Below are 21,046 nucleotides of genomic sequence, written 5' to 3'. Positions count from 1 at the left end.
AGATCGCTTTACTTGTCAATTTCACAAATAAACTCCAATCAAATAACAGCCTCGCGCGAAAACATCGCTACAATGTTACAATGTTACCAGTTGCAATGTATGCCGTATAATTCTCTCATGTGATGATACCATAAAGAAAGAAAACATGTGGAGGCATCTAAGCCTCCACGAGTTGACACCACGCGGCAGCACAAACGCAAGCAGCTCCTCGAGCCGCGGAGCTGGCTTCCACACTCTCTCGCTAGCAAGTTGGCCGCAGCGCACTCAAGCCTGCTTTCTTGCACTACCTAAGTTATAAGTTACTTTTAGTTTTGGTCTGTACAGTACGAATAAATACATTATTACTGGACTTCGTGTTAAGCCATAAAACACCTTCATCCACCTCACGTTCCGCAAAAACATAAACCGATTGTCATAACCTTTTCGCAATGTGGTTGCGTTTACAGTGTCGCTTGCGTGAATGTTTGAATAACTTGTTTAGTATTTGATAAATAGTGTGCTTTTTCTTTTGCCAATATTCAATCTTACGAATTTTGATTAATGCAATTTTGTAATGTTACAGAAAGTATCTTTATCGCCGTTAATTTATCTCTACTTAGGCAAGTCGATTACTACTACTGAAAATCACAAATATTAGCAAATATTATTTAAGTTGGCCCCTCCATTGATAGATGAGTTCCTAAAGTACAATTTTTAATCAACAGTTTTGTAAGATAATGGGAACTAGAGCAGTGCCTGTAACATCAGCAGCAAGTGCAGTCGTGGTACCAGGTGAATCTAATTTTGCTGCAGTCATGAGGCTTTTAGAAGACTTAGCTAGGCTCTCGGAAGACAAGGAGTCTGCCGATGTGGTATTTCTTCTTGGCAGAGAAGAAACTCCGGTTTACGCTCACAGAATAATCATGCAAGCCAGGTGTAAGAACTTTTCTGTGGGAAAGCGTACTGGATCAGCTGGTAATCCTACTCCCATAAGAATGCCACACGCACACCCGGAAACTTTCAGACGGTTTATTCATTATATTTACACGGGCAAGATAATACTGGAGGACAGTGGAATATTTGAGATGCTAGGTCTTGCACAGGAAATGGGTGTAGAGGAGTTATGGCAAAGTTGCGAAGAACATGTCTCGATGACTCTGAGTCCTGGCAATGCTTGTACGCTGCTAAGTGCTGCACTCGATGCTCAAGAAAGAGTTCTTGGAGGAACAGGAGCATGCTCGTCTTTTATTGAAAAGTGTTTTGCGTATATTGGAGAGAATGCCATAGATACCGTCAAGACCAATGCATTTTGCAATTTGCCAAAGGATGCAGTAATCAAACTCATCTCGTCGGACTATTTAGGTTTGGAAGAAGAAGATGTATGGAGAGCTGTACTCAACTGGGCAAAATATCAAGCAGGTGTTACTCAACCTACGCAACACTGGACTGAAGAGGAAAGAGCCAGAGTTTGTCAATACTTGGCTGGCGTGATAAATCACGTTAGGCTGTTACTGATAGACAGCCAAGTTTTTGCAGAGGAAGTTGAACCTACCGGAGCTGTGCCCATTGAGTTATCCTTGGAGAGATACAGGTATGTATTAGCTGAGAAAAATTAATTCGTTTCCAACTGTACTGATTATAATAAACACTGGTGGCAGGATTGCAGCGTTGCCTAAGAAACATGCAGACAACTGTTCGGACAAGCGACTCCAGCCACGAGTTGGTCCATTCTTGTTTCCTGGCTCGCAGATTCTCTCGAAAGATAAAATAGGATTCCAAAGACTACTAAACCAGTGGTACGGTGTTCCCAAGCAGTCATGGAGACTGCAGTATCGAGCCTCGAGTCATGGATACACGGCTTCGACTTTTCATAAGTACTGCGATGGGGTGTCACCAACCTATGTTATATGTCTTGGTAAGCGGAGATAAATAAGTTGAATTGGGAATATTTCTCTATCTAAAGTTTATGTTTTTAAGAATATCAAAGTTTGAAATATAAAATGCTGATTCAGAAATAATTTGTAGCTGTAAAGGATAATCGATTAAAAAAAAATTGTTTTTCACTGCAAAATTCTGTAGGACCAAGAGGACAGATCTGCGGTGGCTTCAGTGATATTCCATGGGGCAAAACAAGCACCAAGGTACATCATTATATTCCCTCGGATAGAGCCTTTCTCTTCACGCTCATCAATGATCAAGATGTGGCACCAACGAAATTTGATGTTGTGAAAAAACCATTCGCAATTTGCTACCATCCGGATATAGGGCCTATCTTTGGTGCTGGAGCTGATTTATTAATTTCCAGCAATTGCAATATGAATATGGACAGCTATAGTAACTTGCCTCATAGCTACGAGGGCGAGAATGCTTCGAATGCAATTTTAATGGGTGATTATTATTTTTCCGTCGTTGATTATGAAGTGTTTACTTTGAGTAACGTTTCGGGAAAATCAAGTCATTGATATTTTCTATGTATGTTATACATATTTAATATTTTTTTCTCCTACACCATTTCAAAAAATGGCAGGGAAGATGGGTCTACATACACTCATGACTAATGCGTTCAAGTACCTATAATGTACTTTTGCAGCGTTCTACATGGACGTAATTCTTGAAGTCATAATAACAATAATAATAACAATATTGTTATTCCAAGTAATAAGTCATAGTTTTGTAAGCTATCATTTTCTGTATGGCCATATCAATCGTTGTACTTTTTATTTTATCTACGAGTTTTTAAAATGTTACGTGGGCCTCGGGAACAGTATTATATCGAAACGTCCATCGCACTTATGTTAAAATACTCAATTTTTTAATCAAATGTCACTGAAATTTTTATATACAACTTTTATAATACGATATATAATTTTGATAGTATAATTATAATAATAAAATATTTTATACATTTTTTAACAGTTTTCTGCTATTTATATTTTCTTATTGATAAACCTGCACAGTGATTTTTCAATAACAACACTTTTTTGCATTGCTGATTCGCGCAAATGAAAATGACAGAATAAAATAAATCATTCAGTTGTAGCTTTGTACTGAGATTACATTATTTCGTTGCTCTATCTAGATAATGAAGGCGTACATATTTTTCTGTAATATAAATTTTACGTTCAAACTTCAATGCTCTTCGCTAATAAAAACATTTGATCGGCATTTCATAAACAAAAATGGTCGTCATTGCGCTTAAATAGCGGCCAAGTGACGTTCCATTTGCATTGCCAATTACATTGCCCTAGTTGTACATAAGAATTGACAGTTGGTCTTCTAAACATTTTATTTGATGTACGTTATTTCATTCTGCAAAGATTGCGAAGATTGATTATTCGTAGAATATTGATAAATATAAATAGTAGTATGACTTCAATTTTCTTCTTATTATCGCGTGGAGCGATCGCACTCGAGAAATTGACGCATTTTCACCAAATTAATAAGCTCTATCGAAATATCAATTGATCACCCGTTATTCATCGATGTCGATTGAAATTTGTCATTGCACGCGATGCGTACAGCTTTTGGAAACGAGCGCGACGCTTTAACTCGAATATAGAGGCACTTGGCGAGGTTGGAGCCCGTTCTCCTGGAACACATGTCACGTATGCCATATACGGAAAGGAATTTCACTCTTTCCAATCTCGTTGCGGACAACTTCCACCGATCCCTTCGCATTCGCTTTCAGCAATTGTATAACAGCGGCACTCTTACTTTTATTTTTTTTTAAATCTCGATCGCCTACTGTCCAGGAAGCTCGATATTTTTTCCAGGCGGAGACCTCCTTCATCGATTTCAGTCAACTTGTATGCAGCCCCCACATGCTCGGTGGAATCCTTCGGTGGTTCGAATCCGTCACCGACGCGCGCGTATCCTATTTTATTTTCTTCCTATCGGACGGATCATCGCTGACTCTTCGATTGAAGGAAACACGTAGCAGCGCTGTAACGAACGTAAAGATTGTTCCTGAAACGCGCGCGTTTTAATGAAGATCAGCAGCCAATCATGAGACAGCAGAGCCGCGTGCTCACAGCTGTATCACAAACGAATTCAGCAACCAGTCTGCTTTAATTGAAACTCGCGTAACTTACGCGAACGTACCTCTGACGCAAATAAAAATTTCGTAATTGACGTTGGCCACCGACGGTCAATTTTCTTCTTATTACCAAAATACCCGCAAATCTGCATTTATAAATGACGATTTAGAACGAATGTTCTATTTTCATCTAGCTTCATCCCTCGCTGCGGTGTTTGTAAACAATGTAAACACTGCGCAAGCTCGTATGCATAGCTTATTGGTGGCACTGCGGACGGCGGGAGCAGCAATAGCGCCTACTCCGCAGTCAAAACAAGCGCCACGCCAAAAGTGCTCAGTAATCTGACGGGAGTCACGTGACCTGACGCGACTCCGGGAAGTGATCAGAATTAGAAGTGGTAAAGAGTGTATAGTGGTTCTGGTCTGATTTAAACTCTAACAGTGCACACAGTGAAAAGCAAGGGTATTCCTTGACTTGCCGCGGCCACGCGACGCTGGGACTGCACTGCACGAACTCATCCATGTAAGTTGTTTCCGGTTTTTGACTTTTACGTAAAGGTCGATCCATGCTACGCTTGCGATTCTCTCGTAGTTCTGTTAGCGATAGCAGTATTTTGAGGTTAGGTTCTGCATGATTTCTGCGATATTTTCACTGATAGAATGTATTTTTCTGACGATTCACGACTTGCAGCTAACTAAAAATGTCGGACTCTGAGGAGGGAAGTGTCTATTCGGACAATGAGAGTGAGAGAGGAGGAAGACGAGGTGGTGGCAGTGAAAGTGGCCACTCTGTTAGGTCTGGCAATGTCAGTGAAGCTGGTAGTCCAGCAAGGTCAAGATCCAGGTCGCACAGCATTTCCAGGAGCAGGAGTCGTTCGGTCTCCAGATCCAGAAGTAGATCTGGCTATAGGTCTGGCTCCAGATCCAGATCAAGATCGAGATCTGGTTCACGTTCAGGGTTAATACTCATCGTATGTTATATACAGGAGTCGGAGAATCTATGATCACTCATGAGATCGTAATATTTCAGGTCAGCGAGAGATGATGAGGCAGAGGAAGCTAATTCTGAAGAGGAACCTGAGCCCGAGGAAGAGCCCGAAGGCAAGTACTTCGTTCCGTTTATATCTTGTGTGCCACTAAGTTGACAGTCACTAGTTTGTTAATGTATTATAGGAGAGGACCTGGACGAATATGACGAGGAGGAAGATGAAGAAGACGATGACAAGCCTAGAAAGAAAAAGAGGAAACATGGTGTACAGGATTTCATTCTTGCGGAAGCTGAAGTAGACGACGAGGTTGAAGACGATGAAGAATGGGAAGAGGGTGCCCAAGAAATTGGTATCGTTGGTAATGAAGTTGACGAGAGTGGTCTTACAGCCAGAGAAATTGAAGGTCGTAGAAGAAGAGGAACTAGTCTGTGGGAGTAAGTAATGCGATCAAATTTTTAAATATTTTAAAAAACTGAATTGTATAGGTGATTATTTTTTTAGCTCGCAGAAAGAGGATGAAATTGAAGAGTATCTCAGAAATAAGTATGCGAATGAGTCATCGGCTGCACACCGTTTTGGTGATGGTGGTGAGGAGATGAGCGATGAAATCACACAACAAACTCTGCTTCCTGGTGTAAAAGATCCAAATTTATGGATGGTTAAATGTCGAATCGGGGAGGAAAAGTCTACTGTCTTGTTGCTTATGAGGAAATTTCTTACCTATCAATTTTCTGGTGAGAAAAAGATATATTTATCGCGAATGAAAAACATTTATTTATCAACTTATTTGTTTATAAAACAGGGGAGCCTCTGCAAATAAAATCGGTAGTCGTACCAGAAGGCGTTAAAGGTTACATCTACATTGAGGCATATAAGCAACCGCACGTAAAATCGGCGATTGAGAATGTGGGCAACTTGAAAATGGGAATCTGGAAACAGCAGATGGTGCCGATCAAAGAGATGACAGACGTTCTCCGTGTAGTTAAAGAACAAACCGGATTGAAAGCAAAGCAGTGGGTCCGGCTAAAAAGAGGATTGTACAAAGATGACATAGCCCAGGTGGACTATGTAGATTTAGCTCAGAATCAAGTGCATTTAAAATTATTGCCAAGGATTGACTATACGAGACCTCGAGGTGCATTGAGAACAGCACAAAGTGAATCGGAAGCAGCTAAGAGAAAGAAGAAGAGGAGGCCACCAGCTAAACCTTTCGACCCTGAAGCTATAAGAGCCATTGGTGGCGAGGTAGCAAGTGATGGTGACTTTTTGATTTTCGAGGCTAATAGATATAGCAGAAAAGGATTTTTGTATAAGAACTTTACAACCAACGCTATTATATCTGAAGGCGTAAAGCCTACACTTTCTGAACTTGAAAAATTTGAAGAAGCCCCGGAAGGGGTTGATCTTGAACTCAGTGGTGCACCAGTGACTGGAGTTTCAACCGGCAAAGACGATGCCACTGTAACGCATACTTTCAGTACTGGTGATAATGTAGAGGTTGCTGAGGGTGAATTGATGAATCTTCAGGGTAAAATTGTGTCCATAGATGGTAATATGATTATGGTGATGCCCAAACACGAAGAGTTGAAAGAGGCACTCGAGTTCCAGTCTACTGAATTAAGAAAATATTTTACAATGGGTGACCATGTTAAGGTAATTTTATTTTTCTTCAATTTTCTAAAAGTTATACAAGTTTAAAATAGGCAATGTCTTTTAATCAATTGATATTTGTTAGGTATTTTAAAAATAAATACAATTTTTCTCATCGTATTTATTAGCCCCCCCCCCCTCCCCCCATATCTATCAACCTCTACCAATGACTTTTAGATATTAGAAAACTATTTAACTTTTGCAGGTGGTAGCAGGCAGATACGAAGGCGATACAGGTTTGATCGTGCGAGTCGAGCCAAATCGAGTGGTCCTCTTTTCCGATTTGTCGATGCACGAGTTGGAAGTTCTACCTCGTGACTTGCAACTCTGTTCGGATATGGCCACAGGTGTTGACAGTCTTGGTCAATTTCAGTGGGGTGATCTTGTGCAACTTGATCCGCAGACTGTTGGTGTAATTGTGCGTCTCGAGCGCGAAAACTTCCACGTACTGTCGATGCACGGCAAAGTCGTCGAAGCCAGACCACAGGGTTTGACAAAACGACGGGAGAATAGAAACACAGTGGCGTTGGATTCACAACAAAACACCATACAGAAGAAAGATATAGTAAAAGTCGTTGACGGACCTCATTCCGGACGTGGAGGCGAGATCAAACATTTATATAGGAGTTTTGCATTTTTACACTCGAGGATGTTCATCGATAACGGCGGTATTTTTGTGTGCAAGACGAGGCATTTACAACTCGCTGGAGGTAACAAAGCTAGCACGGGCTCGGCCATTTCGCCAATTGTTAGTGGATTTATGTCGCCGAGAATAGCTTCACCAGCTCATCCCAGCGGGTAAGTCTTGAAAGTTGTTTATCAAAACTAAACGCACTATTCAAAATCATTCGTTGAACAATGTTTTGTTGACTTTCTTCCTACAACAGTGGTGGTTTCGGTCGAGGCGGTGGCGGCGGAGGAGGCGGCAGAGGTCGAGGTCGTGGAGGTGGTGCGCGTCGTGATCGCGATCTAATTGGCACGACGATCAAAATCACAGGAGGACCTTACAAAGGCAATGTTGGTATCGTAAAAGACGCTACGGAAACAACAGCTCGCGTCGAATTGCACTCCACGTGTCAGACGATTTCCGTCGATCGTTCGCATATTGCCAATGTTGGCGTACCGACAAAAGACGGTGGATTCAGCAGCTACAGTCGCACACCTGCCTATGGTGGTGGTAGTCAGACGCCCATGTACTCTGGTGGAAAGACACCCATGCATGGCTCTCAGACACCTATGTATGAAAGTGAGTTCGTTTGATTGCTTTTGAAAAATGAGTCCAAATGGTTCGTTTTTATCTATTCGACAATATCTATTTCAGCTGGTTCACGTACACCTCACTACGGCTCGATGACGCCATCGCACGACGCTGGCTCCAGAACACCCGGACAGTCCGGAGCTTGGGATCCAACGGTAACAAACACACCGGCACGTAACAACGACTTTGGTGATTACAATATCGAGGATGGAGGTTCACCGAGCTACGCTCCAGGTGGCTATCCTCCAGGTCCATTCACGCCGCAAACTCCAGGAACTATGTATGGTTCCGAACAGAGTTTTGGCCCTTATCAAACGAGTCCTAGTCCAGTGGCTAGTGCAACTGCCAGTCCAAGTCCTGCTGCTTATGGCAGCACACCTTCGCCGGCCGGCACTGGTTACACAACGAGTCCACACGGAGCGTTTGCTTCACCTTCGCCAATGGGATACAGTCCTATGACCCCAGGTTAGTATTTTACTTTTTTGATGACATTTAATTCAGTGTTTTGTTATGAATCGAGTGATTATTAATTGTATTGTGCAGGAGGTGCTGGTAGTCCGTATAATCCACAGACTCCGGGTTCTGCCATTGACACGCATTCTTCTGGTATGATGGGCATTGACTGGCATACGACAGATATTGAAGTTAGAATTAAGGATTCTAATCAAGACAGCGATTTAGCTGGACAGCAAGGATACATAACAACTGTTTCGGTTGGTGGTTTTATTACTCACTTGATACGTCGATAAGATTTTTTTTAACATAATTTCCATAAAGTCATCGCCTTAATTACAATTAAAATGCATTAAAAACGTTGCATTTTTTTACAGGGTGGAATGTGCACAGTTTTCTTACCCCGCGAAGATCGTTCAGTCAACATAATATGTGATCAGCTAGAACCTGTCGTTCCATCTCAAAACGATAGAGTAAAAGTGATTATTGGAGAAGATCGTGAATCGGTCGGTACTCTTTTGTCTATTGACAATCAAGAGGGTGTCTTCAAATCTAATGCAGGGGAAGTGAAAATGTTGCAGTTGAGATTTTTATGCAAGATGAGATCATCTTAATCAATTATTGATGACATATAATCTTATTGTTTTTTTTAGTTTTATTCCTTTTATTGTAACATAGTAATAATTGTACATTTAAAAGTTTGAATATCGCAAATTTGCGTGTAAGTCAAATGAAATTCGATTGTTTAGTGATTTCAACCGACGCTCGATTTTTGAGCATCTTTTAACAACTGCGCTATGAAAAATTTTTACTTAGGAATTCCAATTTACTTTACAAGTATGTAAAACAGATTAATTGACTGTCAATTTTAAATTATTTTGTGTCTATTTTTATCAGACTTATTAAAAGCATTTTTAAATGAGAAGAGAAGATTTACGTTGCTTGTTATTTCATACTGTAACTCCATATCCACTTCGCGATTCCTCGGTGGGATAGCGTCAGAGCGCACTGCGCAACTATGACTGGAAATATTTTGCCAACGTGTGAAGTAATAACAAAGTGCTTGACGACGATAATATAACCGTGAAAGTAGTGCATTGGTTGAGTGTCACATGGGACGTATTGGGTTGGGTTATTCTATTATTGCCAATTTCACAAAAAAAGTACGTTGATTAGGCATGGGTCTACCAAACATTCATATTATCGTTAAAAATAATAATAATACGAAACTAAATTACGCCCTCAAGTTTCTGATTTTATCAATAGATGATATTAATATAATGCAAGAATATTTATGGCCATCACCGCGCCATATTGTGACACTCTTACTTTATGTGCTCTTATTTTATAATCGGCCGACCACAAGTACACGAGTTTTTTTCGGGAGTGGATAGAAAACGCGGATTTAAAAAAACAAAGTGCTATAACCTATATAACTTTTGGAGTTGATATGAACAATTTTTAGTAATTTATATAAATGTATGAAAAAATGCGATAGTTTTCATGAAGTTTTAACTTTTGCAAGGAAAACTTTATCATTCAAAATACTCAGTTAATTCTAATTTATATTTCGCTTCTAAGTTAAAAATTTACATGAATTTTTAAAAAATATTTGAAGAACTTTTCAAAAGAATTTTTTATTTTTTTAGAAATGATCATAACATCAAAAAATGTCCCGAATACTTCTTCACAAATTTACACGTAATTAATCCTACTAATACTAAGCATTTCATACAGTATAAATTTTTTATGTAAAGCTGATAACATAAATATCTTTGAATAAAATTTGATTAATATTTATATCACAGTGTGATCAAGAAAACGTCATTTTGTAAAAATGCAGGCAAATTAGTTATTACTTTCTGATTTTTATGTAATTTCAAATACTCCAAGAAACCCATAAAAGCAAACTTTATTTTACGATAAAAGATTTCTCATCCCAATTTCACGCGGTGAGTTATTTTCTGTGTCTCGAAGGAGAAAAATATAATATACATTTCCAGCATTGTCTGTCGAAAATAATAAGAATTATAAAGAATTATAAATTAGTTTCTTTTTATTTGATATTGAAGATATTTTTACGTCATCGTGCACTTTTAGCCCGCATTCAAGAACGTTTTTACAAATCCGCAGCTTTGTGAAAGTCTTGAGCAGAGGCAATCTTTTATTGCATCTTCTTACGTAAGAATTTACCTTTGATAGTGATTGTAAAACCATTGACGATAAGTTCTTACGTAAGAGATATCTTACGTTAGTTTTTACGCAAGTTTTTAGGGTAAGTTCTTCCAAAAGAACTTACTCTCATTTTTTTACGAGGGTAGATTCGTACATTCGAGATCTGTGCTTAACTCAATCGCATGGACGATAACTGAGACAATTTCCACGCTGGCAATTATTGGCGAATTTCACTTTGTCCTGGTGTCAGTCGGATTAGGAAGGTAAAAACGCGTCATAGTTAGCTACATGACCTGATTTCTTCGAGGTGAGATGGGAAAACAATAATGACCTCCGAATTTTTTTATTGCCGCTCCGAACTTACAGATGGTTAGGTACGGAGGAACGTAACTGTCCATCGACCCGAAACGTCTGGGGTTGAGCATGCGTCCCGTCAACTAATCACAGCCCATTGATCGTACGCTAGTTGCTTTGTCTGCCTTTGAAAACCCTCTCCCACTATAATTCTTCAATGATTCTGAATAGAAACGAATAAAGTGATACAATGGTACGAGCAGAATGATTCCTTTACAAAACATTCCGCATAGCAAACGCGATAGGGAAAAGACTCTAAGGATGTAATTAACCAAACTTACATGAATCGAAAATTACTAAACCGTCAAAGCTGCAAAATTAAACGCAACAACTGTTTATTTTATCAACAATATTAACATATTTTAGATCATTTAAATAATTCATTGCCTAGATCAACTTGAACGCGAGTATATTAGTGGGAAAAGTACGTATGCGTTCAGCGATGCAAGTGCTTAAACCGTGAGATACAAGACAAAACCTTTCTTTTCGCGCCAACAGAATTCAGAATTACAACCACGCTTATTTCGAAAAACTGGAGAGAACAATAATTACTGAAACAACCCAACCCCATCCATAAACATATTCAGCTCGTTCTTAGTGGCATAGGGCGATAATTTCTTCTCCGAAAGGTTCTGTTTTCGAGCACCGCTGAAAACTGGACTCCAAAGTTCATTGTGCTGTATGCTAATTTACAATAATAGTAGTGCTAATTGAACAATAATAGAGTAACTCACAAACGAAACCTGGAATAATTGCTGCCGATAGTTTTGGCAAATGCATACTCAGCCTAATAATCTCGCGCTGAATCTATATTTGCGTCATTGAGCTGCAGTTCGAGTTACAGTGAAAATTGGTGTTGGCCGACTATGTTGGAAGTAAAATTATCTGGAACAATTGCTTGTACCGACCATCTGATGTGTACCAGTTGCCGTCGTCCTACAAAACACCTCCAATTGTCATCGATGACATTCCATTCGACCTATCACTTCCTCGCTTAAGCAGCAATAAAACTACTTGTACGTCTGCAGTAAAGTTATAACAATGCTCATGAATTTGAAAGGCGTCGCTGTCAGACTTGATCGTGTTCGCAAGGACTGTTACAACCTGTATCAACAGCCCAAACTTTACAACAAATGCAAGTGCCTTATCGCGTTTGTCTTGAGAATCTTTGATTTATCGATGTAGCGAATCAAATATTACTTTTTCCACAGTTGTAAGCTCAGAGTCGTATTCGGCTTGCCCGTAATTCTATAATCCTATTTTGACGACTGCCTGACCTGGCAGCTTACCAACGATGTCGCAAAAGACCGACGACCTGGATGAACGAAGTTGAATTCGAGGATGCCGATCGCCAGCCTCGATTGTCTTTCGTACTTTTGCTTTTATTCAAATGACACCAACGAGGCCAAAGATTGACTCGTCTTCAAGAGCTTGCCGGGGTAATATCCACGGGAGACCCTGACGCGAGCCGCTTGCCTGCATTCGTAAATCAGTGTCGCACTGCTCATTGTTATCGCTGCATTGGTTTGTGAATTTCGCACGCTCGAATGGACGACCGTGCACGCGCGTGTAACAACTATATCGCCAGACTTTACACAGGTCTACGAAAATCCGCCGACGTCTTATCCAACCTCAAATAAATAAAGGTATGCGCGTTATCGCGTTGCCGGGCGTGACGAGCGCGTCGCGTTTTTTTCCGACGCGCGCACGTGCGATCTTCACTGATCGACGTTCCGCTTGATCGGCGCTCCTTGTCACCGCGACGCGAAGCGTTGCACTGCAATTGTGTACGAGTGCGCTAAGGTGCTCGCAAGTGAAATCGTAATTACTCTTGTTCTCGAATCGCGTGTGATCGTGCGAACCGTTATCGCCGAATCCTGATATTTTGTACGCAGGTAAGCGGCATTTCATTGACATCTTGCATCAAAATTTTATTTAAAATAATAGAGATATTAATTGAAAAGAATGAAAAAAACGCCTTTCGTCTATATCTATTTCAAGAACTGAATACATCTACCTCCATCGGATGAACGAAATAACAACTGATTTTAAGGAGATTTTAGATTCTTACTTTTTACATAGCTCCACTGACCCTACGCTATTTATCTGCCTTTGAAAACCCTCTTTTAGCGTACTTCTCCAACGACTCTTTGGCATATAATAATACTTGTATTAGAGGTGGCGACGGAATTCTACGGTGCATTATCCGCCACGTTCATTTGATGATTTTGGTTACATCACAGCAAATTGCCACTCAAGTCGGCACGTAGTCAGGACGATTTCTGACCGTACGCGGTCAATGTAATCTGGGCGACGACCGATGAGCGGGGCTTTTTGGGTTTGCAGATCACACCCTGATCACTCCCTAAGCGCTCATTTTCGAAATTTAAAACGACAGATACACTAGGTGCGGCAAATTGTTTAAAATATTACAGTTTCAAAAAAATAAAAAGATAAATGTCTTATCAAAAAAATCGACTAAGTATTTACCATGAAACAACAGTTTTCTTGGACAATTTGTAATTATGATCAATTACTCATTGATTTGAAAAACAAAATCAGTTCATACAAACCCTCTAGATACATTCGTTATCATTATTTTTTCAAGTAAGTACCATTAAATTTCAGAAAGAGAGAAAATTACCAAAGGTTCCGGAGGCGAAGAAACAAAAATTCGAATCCAGATTTAAAGACGCATTTTGCGTGTACAGCCTCGAAATACGCGCAACTACATGATATACTTTTAGGATTCACCTATTTTAAATTAAATGAAGTTTCTTCAATAAAAATACCGAAAATTTAAATGCGTATGCGCAATTCCCATCTCGGCTGCGTATGCTGCGCGTCAAAATGTCACGTAATTCAACATGTAAAAGTACAAACTAATTTTATTCTTCTTCGTGGTCACCGTTTCTGATAAAAAGATTCATATTAAATATGCTTTTAATTTTGTTAATGTTCTCATAGAAGATACTAGAAAACAATTGATACTGAGCATTGCTTTTGCTAGCAGTTCTGCGACTGTTACATTATTCTTCATGTAGAGTACCATAAAACTCGAAATATATTCTGCTATTGTAGGATATAAAAAGTGCATTCTTTTGGATTTACTAACATAGTCTAACAGAATCAACGATGTAATCGCTTTAGTTGGGTTGTTAGCGCCGTGATCCCTTCGTCGTTATTAAGTAGCAGCCACGGTATTATTTATTTATTTATTTATTGAACTATTTTCGATATCTCGCATGGTACGTCCTTACAAAAGTTAAACAACGAAATTTTTAAGTTCAGAAAAAGATTTCATCGAACAAAAATATCTTAGAATTGGTAAAAGAACCCAACCCAACAAAACCCAACCCATCAATCCATCAATTGTTCCGGATTTTTTTCGACAAAATTTTATATATTTCAAAAAATCACGTTTCTTTACAATTGTCGCTCTTTAGCTATTGTTATTGATCCTATTTTATTAGTACTGTGATTTACATTCTACCTTTATAATATCTCGCCTTTCACAATTTCCTTTTTGTTATTTTTATACGTACCAACGCACACACGCTTGCGGTTACGCACACTTACACCTTTATTTTTACCTACAAAATCACACTTACAAATACTACATTTATATAATATTTACATAAAATTCAGACTCTGGATCTTCATTTATTTACATGTATTGCTCACTTTTTACCTTTTCTCCTCTTTTACCCAATTTCCATTAGTTTACTTGTCAACAGTTTTCTGATAGATGCTATAATGTATATCCTCTTTTGTTCGCGTATATTTCGTATATTCTTATTTCCTAACAGTAATGAGAAACGTAGGTTTTTGGGACGTTATTTGTATTCAATCAATCATATTAACAGAAAAAAACACGTTTTATATCCGAAAAAAATGAAACAGTTTTCATTATTTTTGTGTACTAAAACCATCACATTAAATTTTACATTCAACAGTTCTCAATTATGAGCACAAGTTTGAATTTGTACACCTATAAACTTTAGAAATGGTACCTTCATTTGAACTACGTTCCGTTATACACATAATTTTGGTCGTCAATGTGTTGAAACAAAGTTTCGTAATTGCTAAATCGATCATAACAATATTAATATAAATAACCTATTCATAATGAGTTAAGAAACATCAGCTTTCAGTGTTGTTTTCTATTTTCAGATCTCTGTACCAGCGGACGGATCACCGGCTCTGACGACAATTAGAACAAGATCACTGATCCATTGTCGAGCGGATGAAATTGCATATCCGCTTGCATCCAATGACACTCAAGATAGAACGATTCGAAGAGTGCCTATGCTAAAAATCTTACAAAGCTGCGGATTTCATAAAAGCATTCTTGAACGGATTCAAGATAGGTTGACTTTTTTGCGCTTAGACGACTATGTTGAATCTTTTGAGATCTGCGACATATCTAGCTTCTGAAAGGTAACCACAAATCGTAACTGTTGGGTGATTATTAGGACAAGATAGAAGGACGAAATGCACCATAGAGGATGCCACGGACACCAAAATCGTCGTACAAGACCACGGAGATTGCCTATACAGTCTGCGTGTACAAGACTCGAAAATTTATATTCTTGATTCATTTAAGTAAATTCAGATGGCGAGAAGGTCGATTTCAGAGTTGATTCTCCGATGAAATCAATCAGCAAAAATTTGTAAAAACGCCAGAAATGCTTCTAACAGGAAAACAAAAAGTACTAATGTGTATTTATTATTTTATATGTATTAAGTATAAGTTTTAGACCCGCTAATATCATGTCCATAAGTCGTATACTATTTTTTTTCCCAACAAAGCTGAAATTAGGATGCTCTCTATCGACCAAAAAAATTGTATACGCACGACAGCGGGAAATAGCAATTAGAATGTCCATCCAGGTGAATTAAGCCAAAAGTTGGTTTCGCCGCGATTGTCAATTCCCGTGTACTATGGAGTTACCAATGTTTTCCTGTACTGGATATGTAATCGACTATTTTTAATCACATTCAAATAACACTTGAAGCAAATGTGGAATTTACGATAGCGCAACTGTCATGTTTATAGCGAACACTTTTGAATTTTGTGTCAAACAGCCGTTCTACGAAGTATTAATATGACTTCCAATCAAAACATCTTTTATTCAATGACTAATTGTTTCATAACTAACATTGTTGTGTGGTTTTTTGAATGCTATAAAGAAAAAAATGTCATTGCGTAATTTGTCTGTTCTTTGTAAATAATATTTCAAAGTTGTGTCCATGCAAATAGCTAATATTCATATTGCAAACATTTTTAATGTTTTATTTTTCTTCCCGTTGAATTTTCGTCAAACAAATTCGATGGATTTTTATAACGAAAATTCCACTTTTAACTTTAAAGGCTTATTATACCGCACTAACATCGCTAGAACCAACGATGAAATGTATTTATTGTAGATTCTAAGTATTCTTTTAATTTGTATGAACTACTGATAAGATTCCGACAAACGTGGAAAAGTTTTTCCGTAACGGGCGATGTTCTCTGAAAATAAATTAAAATAGGTCATTTATCTGTATTTTGAAAACAATTGGTTTCGATATTAATACATCTTTGAACAATGGAAACCATACCCATGATTGCCAATAAAGCATTACTATCGACACCTTGTGATACTTGTAATGAAATTTTTCGCATTTATTGTTAATATTTATTGTAAAAAGATCTGTAATATCAAATAACAAGAAACTGATTTATAATTTTATGTTATTATTTTCAATATACAATATTGTATATTATATTTTTTCACTCGAGATGTATACAAAAGTGATTCACCGCGTGAAATCGGTATGAAATTTATAAAGAAATCATCTCGAATAGAAGTATGAGAAGAGCTTCACCGTAAAACATAAAGTTTACTTTTACAGATTTTTTTTATTGTTTAAAATTACATAAAAATCAAAAATTAATAAATAATTTGTCTGCATTTATACAAAATGACGTTTTCATGATTACAGTGTGATATAAATATTCATCAGTATTTTATTCCAAGATATTTATTTTACCAACTCTATATAAAAAATGTATACTGTAATATTTAGTATTGGTAGGATTGCATGTGAATTTTCATAGTAGTATTCAGGACATTTTGTAATTTTGACGATTTTATCTAAAATATGAAATTCGCTGTAAAAGTTCTGAAAATATTCTATAGAAATGTATGTAAATTTTCTTTTTAATAAATAATATAAATTAAAATTATTTAAGCTTTGGTTATAAAGTTTCTTTTGCAGAAGTTGATATTTATCAAAATATTGCATCTTTTCATACTTTCATATAAATTACTGAAAATAGTTTATCTATCAATTCTAAAAGTTAACCATTATCATTTTTCATTTTTCATAAAAATCCGCCTCCTCCTCGTGATTAATCACAAACAAGAACAAAAAAAACGAAAACTCATGTATTTGTTATCGAGCGATTGCAACATACCTAAGTGCAAAATAGTAGTGTCACGTGGTAATGACCACAAATATCCTAAGGTTATATTATCATCGATTGTTAAAATCGAAAACATGAGGGCACACGCTCATGTTCGAAAATTTGGCAAAATCAACACCGAATTAACGTACTTTTTTCGTGAAACTGACAATAAGCCAATACATTCTATTATATTTCCATATTATACTTAAAAGTTGTAAGATATTATCAGTGTTACTTGCATTAAAAGTTACCTACATTATTACAAAATATTATATGATTTGGTCGATATTTTATAAAGAATTTCATTTCGCTTTGTCTTACGTAAAAAAGTGACGGATCGTACATGCATTTTGAGATTTCTCGTTTGAAGTTTTCATGTTTCAATGGACGATCACGTCGAAATAGTACCTTCATTGTTTTAAATTTCAAGTATAGTTCTTGACACTTAAAAAATACCACCATTGAGATAGATAATTATCTTTTGGAACTGTTCAATGTCTTCGGACTTCGTGAGCGCGTCTATGCAATATCGGAAAACATGGTTAGCGAAGCAGTTGGATCTGCAAAAAGAAACGAGGTGAGTTTCCGCTACGGTTGCTCGAGAAACCGTTGGACACGACCCGGCAAGAGACGAGTGCATACCTGCACCTGGAGTAGACTGCAGTCTCTCTGAAGAGAGATAAGCAGTCCTCGCAGATGCGATCAAGGGTGGCGATAACGCTTAAATTTTTTATCCTGCATTCATCCGGAGCAACAATCGTGGCTTTGCCATTGTCGAACTGACATAACGTCAATAAGACAGTAGACAGGCAAGTGAGCACCGAGATGCTCATGATCTGTAAGCGCGCGTCCCTGGAGAGCATTTAAAAGTGAACGATCGCCCGACTTTATCGACTCGTCTAGAATGAGTGGCGTAGAGACGAATGGCTCAACTGAATGCTATCAATTGGGATTCACGGTATTTTATAAGGCGGCGCTGCGAATCGAAGGCGGCCAAACGAACAATTTTTCCAGGCGATTTCACTATCGCTAATTGTCAACGACCGACCATTTTTTATACAAGACGTTACTTCAAATCGTGAATAATGTCGTATTTACTAGGTAATTATTTGGCAAGCGCGTATTATGATAATTATCAGCGGTAATAGTAACGCCTTTCAGTTGTAAATAATCCTGTTCTATTTTCGACATTGCTATCTGACATTTGAAAACTATGAAAGTATAAAATTATTTGTGCTAGCGGTTACTTTACTCTTCAACATAATTTCAAGCCATCTAAGATTAGCACGAGTGACATCCAATATCAAAACATATCTCGATAAATAGATTTCAAAATTTAGTTTCAATATTTGTACGTCAAATCTGGTAAACGAATATTAAACGTTGAATCGCCAAAATATGTTCTACGGCGTTTTTGTCTTAAAATGTAACGTAAATTCAACATTATTCGACTGTGTACTTTGTGACGTCGGGGTCACTCTCAGGTACGCTTGGAGCAAGCGTAAACTCAGGGTTGCTCTGATTTGGCTATCGTGTAACACACAAGCCGGGACGAGCAATATTGTTGCGTTGAGAAAACTGTATGCTAACGGGGAATGTAATAACCAAATGTTATTACGAACACACCAGACTCACGCTTAATGTGTTCTTAAGGGACTTTAATGGAAATTCACCAGACTCACGCTTAATGAATTTCCAAAAGAAAGGCGGATTACTTAAAGAAAGAAAAGGATAGCCAGGTTTAAGATTTTACTTACTTTTATTTTATCAATTTAGTTATTATTAATGTTGCGTTCTCTCTCTGCTCTTTGGCCTCTTTCTCTCTCTATATGTTCTGAATATAGTTGGGTGATTTGATGCTTGCTCCGGGACTCGCTCACTAGTAAAAACTTCTTATTACGGACTTCCTGGTGCTCACTCCGCACTTACTCTATCTGAACTTGACTTCCTCTAACTTAACTGACTGAACTGAGCTTAACTTCACTTAACTTCCTCTCCAGCCTTGTACAGAGCTTTTTATAAGCCGTGGGTGGTTGGGTGGAAATCCCTTTCCTCAGGCCCATGAAGCGATAACGGCTAAATTTTGTATTGGTCGGAAATTTTCTAATCATATTCAGAATTTCTTTATTGGTCTGTGGGCGTGAATTTTCAGAGAGAGAAAGGGCGGTCCCTTTTTAACTTGGGCCCTTTTCTCCAGAGATGGCTCTCGGAGTGCCACTTTTAAGAGCAAGAGTAACGCTATAGCTTATAATTACTTATACATAATTGTACTAAACTTAATTAATTATGACGATACATAGTGACTATTATGAACATTCAGAAAAATTCAAACCTTTTACGATTTATTATAAAATACATTATTGTTCTATTTATTGGTTATTCGGTGACAAAAAGGTGCGCATTATAATGGCTTACAAAATTGATGAAAATCTATTTAATATTACGGATATTTTCTTAAAAATCGGTGGGAAAAAAAAAGATAGATTGCATTTTTATGGTCCCCTTCCATTATCGGCGTGATAACACTTCACGATGTATACGCGATGATCGTAGGCCCCTGTCAACACATACGTGTGGGACAAAGCAGGATAGAGCGTTGATTGTAAGCTTGAGTACGCAGGCTCGGGCCACTATCAAAGTTTATATTTCGAATGCGTTTTCATCGTGGGAAATCAGGAAGGTTCCCACTCCGTTCGTCATATTTAATAATTAAATATAAAAAAAACTAAGTTATGGCTAGCCGTCACAACTTAATTTACCATAACAATTACGATATTTTTCGATAAATAGTGATATACAGTCATACAAAGCCTATCGAATTCAATTTATTTTTTGATCGCATTATTTCCTACATGTGCTTCTGATGCCCCGCTCGACCACCAAGGGTGCGCTGCTGCAGGTCACAAAAGTTCAGTCGAGTGCGAAGCAGCAACCGACAGCACAATTTTCAGTAAAAGCGTGCATTATTTTACTTAGTTCCGGTTAATTTGCAAGAAAAATAGTATAAGATACTCGGTAGATTGTAGAATACTCCGGCCAGCGTCTGTCAACCCTGCCATCCAAGAGATCCAATCCACTTTCGGCCTTGCTGAATAATAAAAAAATAGTATGCGACTCATGGCCACGCGTTTGGCGCCCTCAGCTTCATCTCAATATACGCAAGCTGTGGACTTTAGCGACCTAGGGCGACCTTGGGTTGTAATTTACTATTTTGTATGCGCTCCTAAACATTCGGCGAACGCCGGCTCGCGAAAAGGAAAATCTTTAAAGAATCAAATTACCACATTTGCGTGCCAAGATCAAGTCACTCATTGAATTCAAATGACTTTTTAACAACAGACCCGTATATAAATAGTTTCCAGCTATTAAAGAAAGAAGATTAATTTTTCTGCTTGCAAAGTTACGTGACGGAGTTCTGTTATTTGCCGTAAATCAACTACAAACACCGAGGTTAAGTCACTTTTTTGGCTTTCTTCGATTTACGTTTTTTCGACACACCCAAGGTTTCAGAAGATTCGTTAAGCTATACGGTGCACCAGTGAATGAGCCAACGCGCCAACGGAGAAGCTTTCTTTCCCTTCTCCAGATCAGAGGAAATATGCATACTTCGTTCATATGTCGCGCTATCTTTTCAATATTCGAACATAATGACTCACTTCTCGGTAAATCGCAGCATTTCTCGGCGTGCACAGTTCGAT

At 38.1% G+C, this 21,046-nt stretch overlaps 2 protein-coding genes across 3 annotated transcripts; both read left to right on the top strand.

The window, feature by feature from the left end:
• The first annotated feature begins 254 nt into the window (after nt 1-254).
• LOC131673889 (kelch-like protein 17) lies at nt 255-2,842 on the top strand. The gene is made up of 4 exons (XM_058952252.1): nt 255-599; nt 705-1,570; nt 1,638-1,894; nt 2,059-2,842. The coding sequence occupies exons 2-4, from the start codon at nt 717-719 to the stop codon at nt 2,439-2,441; spliced, it is 1,494 nt and encodes a 497-aa protein (XP_058808235.1). The 5' UTR covers nt 255-599; nt 705-716; the 3' UTR covers nt 2,442-2,842.
• Nucleotides 2,843-4,353: 1,511 nt separating this feature from the next.
• Nucleotides 4,354-9,289, top strand: LOC131673882 (transcription elongation factor SPT5). 2 transcript variants are annotated; one of them, XM_058952237.1, is made up of 11 exons: nt 4,354-4,538; nt 4,707-4,973; nt 5,046-5,116; nt 5,189-5,438; nt 5,506-5,738; nt 5,807-6,657; nt 6,860-7,452; nt 7,542-7,900; nt 7,976-8,377; nt 8,456-8,625; nt 8,743-9,289. In XM_058952237.1, exons 2-11 carry the CDS (start codon nt 4,717-4,719, stop codon nt 8,977-8,979), a joined length of 3,423 nt encoding a protein of 1,140 aa, XP_058808220.1. In that variant the 5' UTR covers nt 4,354-4,538; nt 4,707-4,716; the 3' UTR covers nt 8,980-9,289. The 2 variants fall into 2 exon arrangements, with proteins under 2 accessions (XP_058808220.1, XP_058808221.1); XM_058952238.1 differs by having other exon boundaries at nt 4,354-4,634.
• The last annotated feature ends 11,757 nt before the right edge of the window (nt 9,290-21,046 follow it).

The sequence above is a fragment of the Phymastichus coffea genome, unplaced genomic scaffold, assembly GCF_024137745.1.
Source record: "Phymastichus coffea isolate CEN01 unplaced genomic scaffold, Cenicafe_Pcof_1.1 PCOF00203, whole genome shotgun sequence".
Classification (NCBI taxonomy): domain Eukaryota; kingdom Metazoa; phylum Arthropoda; class Insecta; order Hymenoptera; family Eulophidae; genus Phymastichus; species Phymastichus coffea.
The sequence above is the reverse complement of the archived record's forward strand: the minus strand, read 5'-3'. Positions and strand labels throughout refer to the sequence as shown.

Coding starts and splice junctions, on each gene's coding strand:
- LOC131673889 (XM_058952252.1), top strand. CDS start 717: ATGGGAACTAGAGCAGTGCCTGTAACATCAGCAGCAAGTGCAGTCGTG. Junction 1,571..1,637: donor TTATCCTTGGAGAGATACAG/GTATGTATTAGC, acceptor CACTGGTGGCAG/GATTGCAGCGTTGCCTAAGA. Junction 1,895..2,058: donor AACCTATGTTATATGTCTTG/GTAAGCGGAGAT, acceptor AAAATTCTGTAG/GACCAAGAGGACAGATCTGC.
- LOC131673882 (XM_058952237.1), top strand. CDS start 4,717: ATGTCGGACTCTGAGGAGGGAAGTGTCTATTCGGACAATGAGAGTGAG. Junction 4,974..5,045: donor AGATCTGGTTCACGTTCAGG/GTTAATACTCAT, acceptor GTAATATTTCAG/GTCAGCGAGAGATGATGAGG. Junction 5,439..5,505: donor AGAGGAACTAGTCTGTGGGA/GTAAGTAATGCG, acceptor TTATTTTTTTAG/CTCGCAGAAAGAGGATGAAA.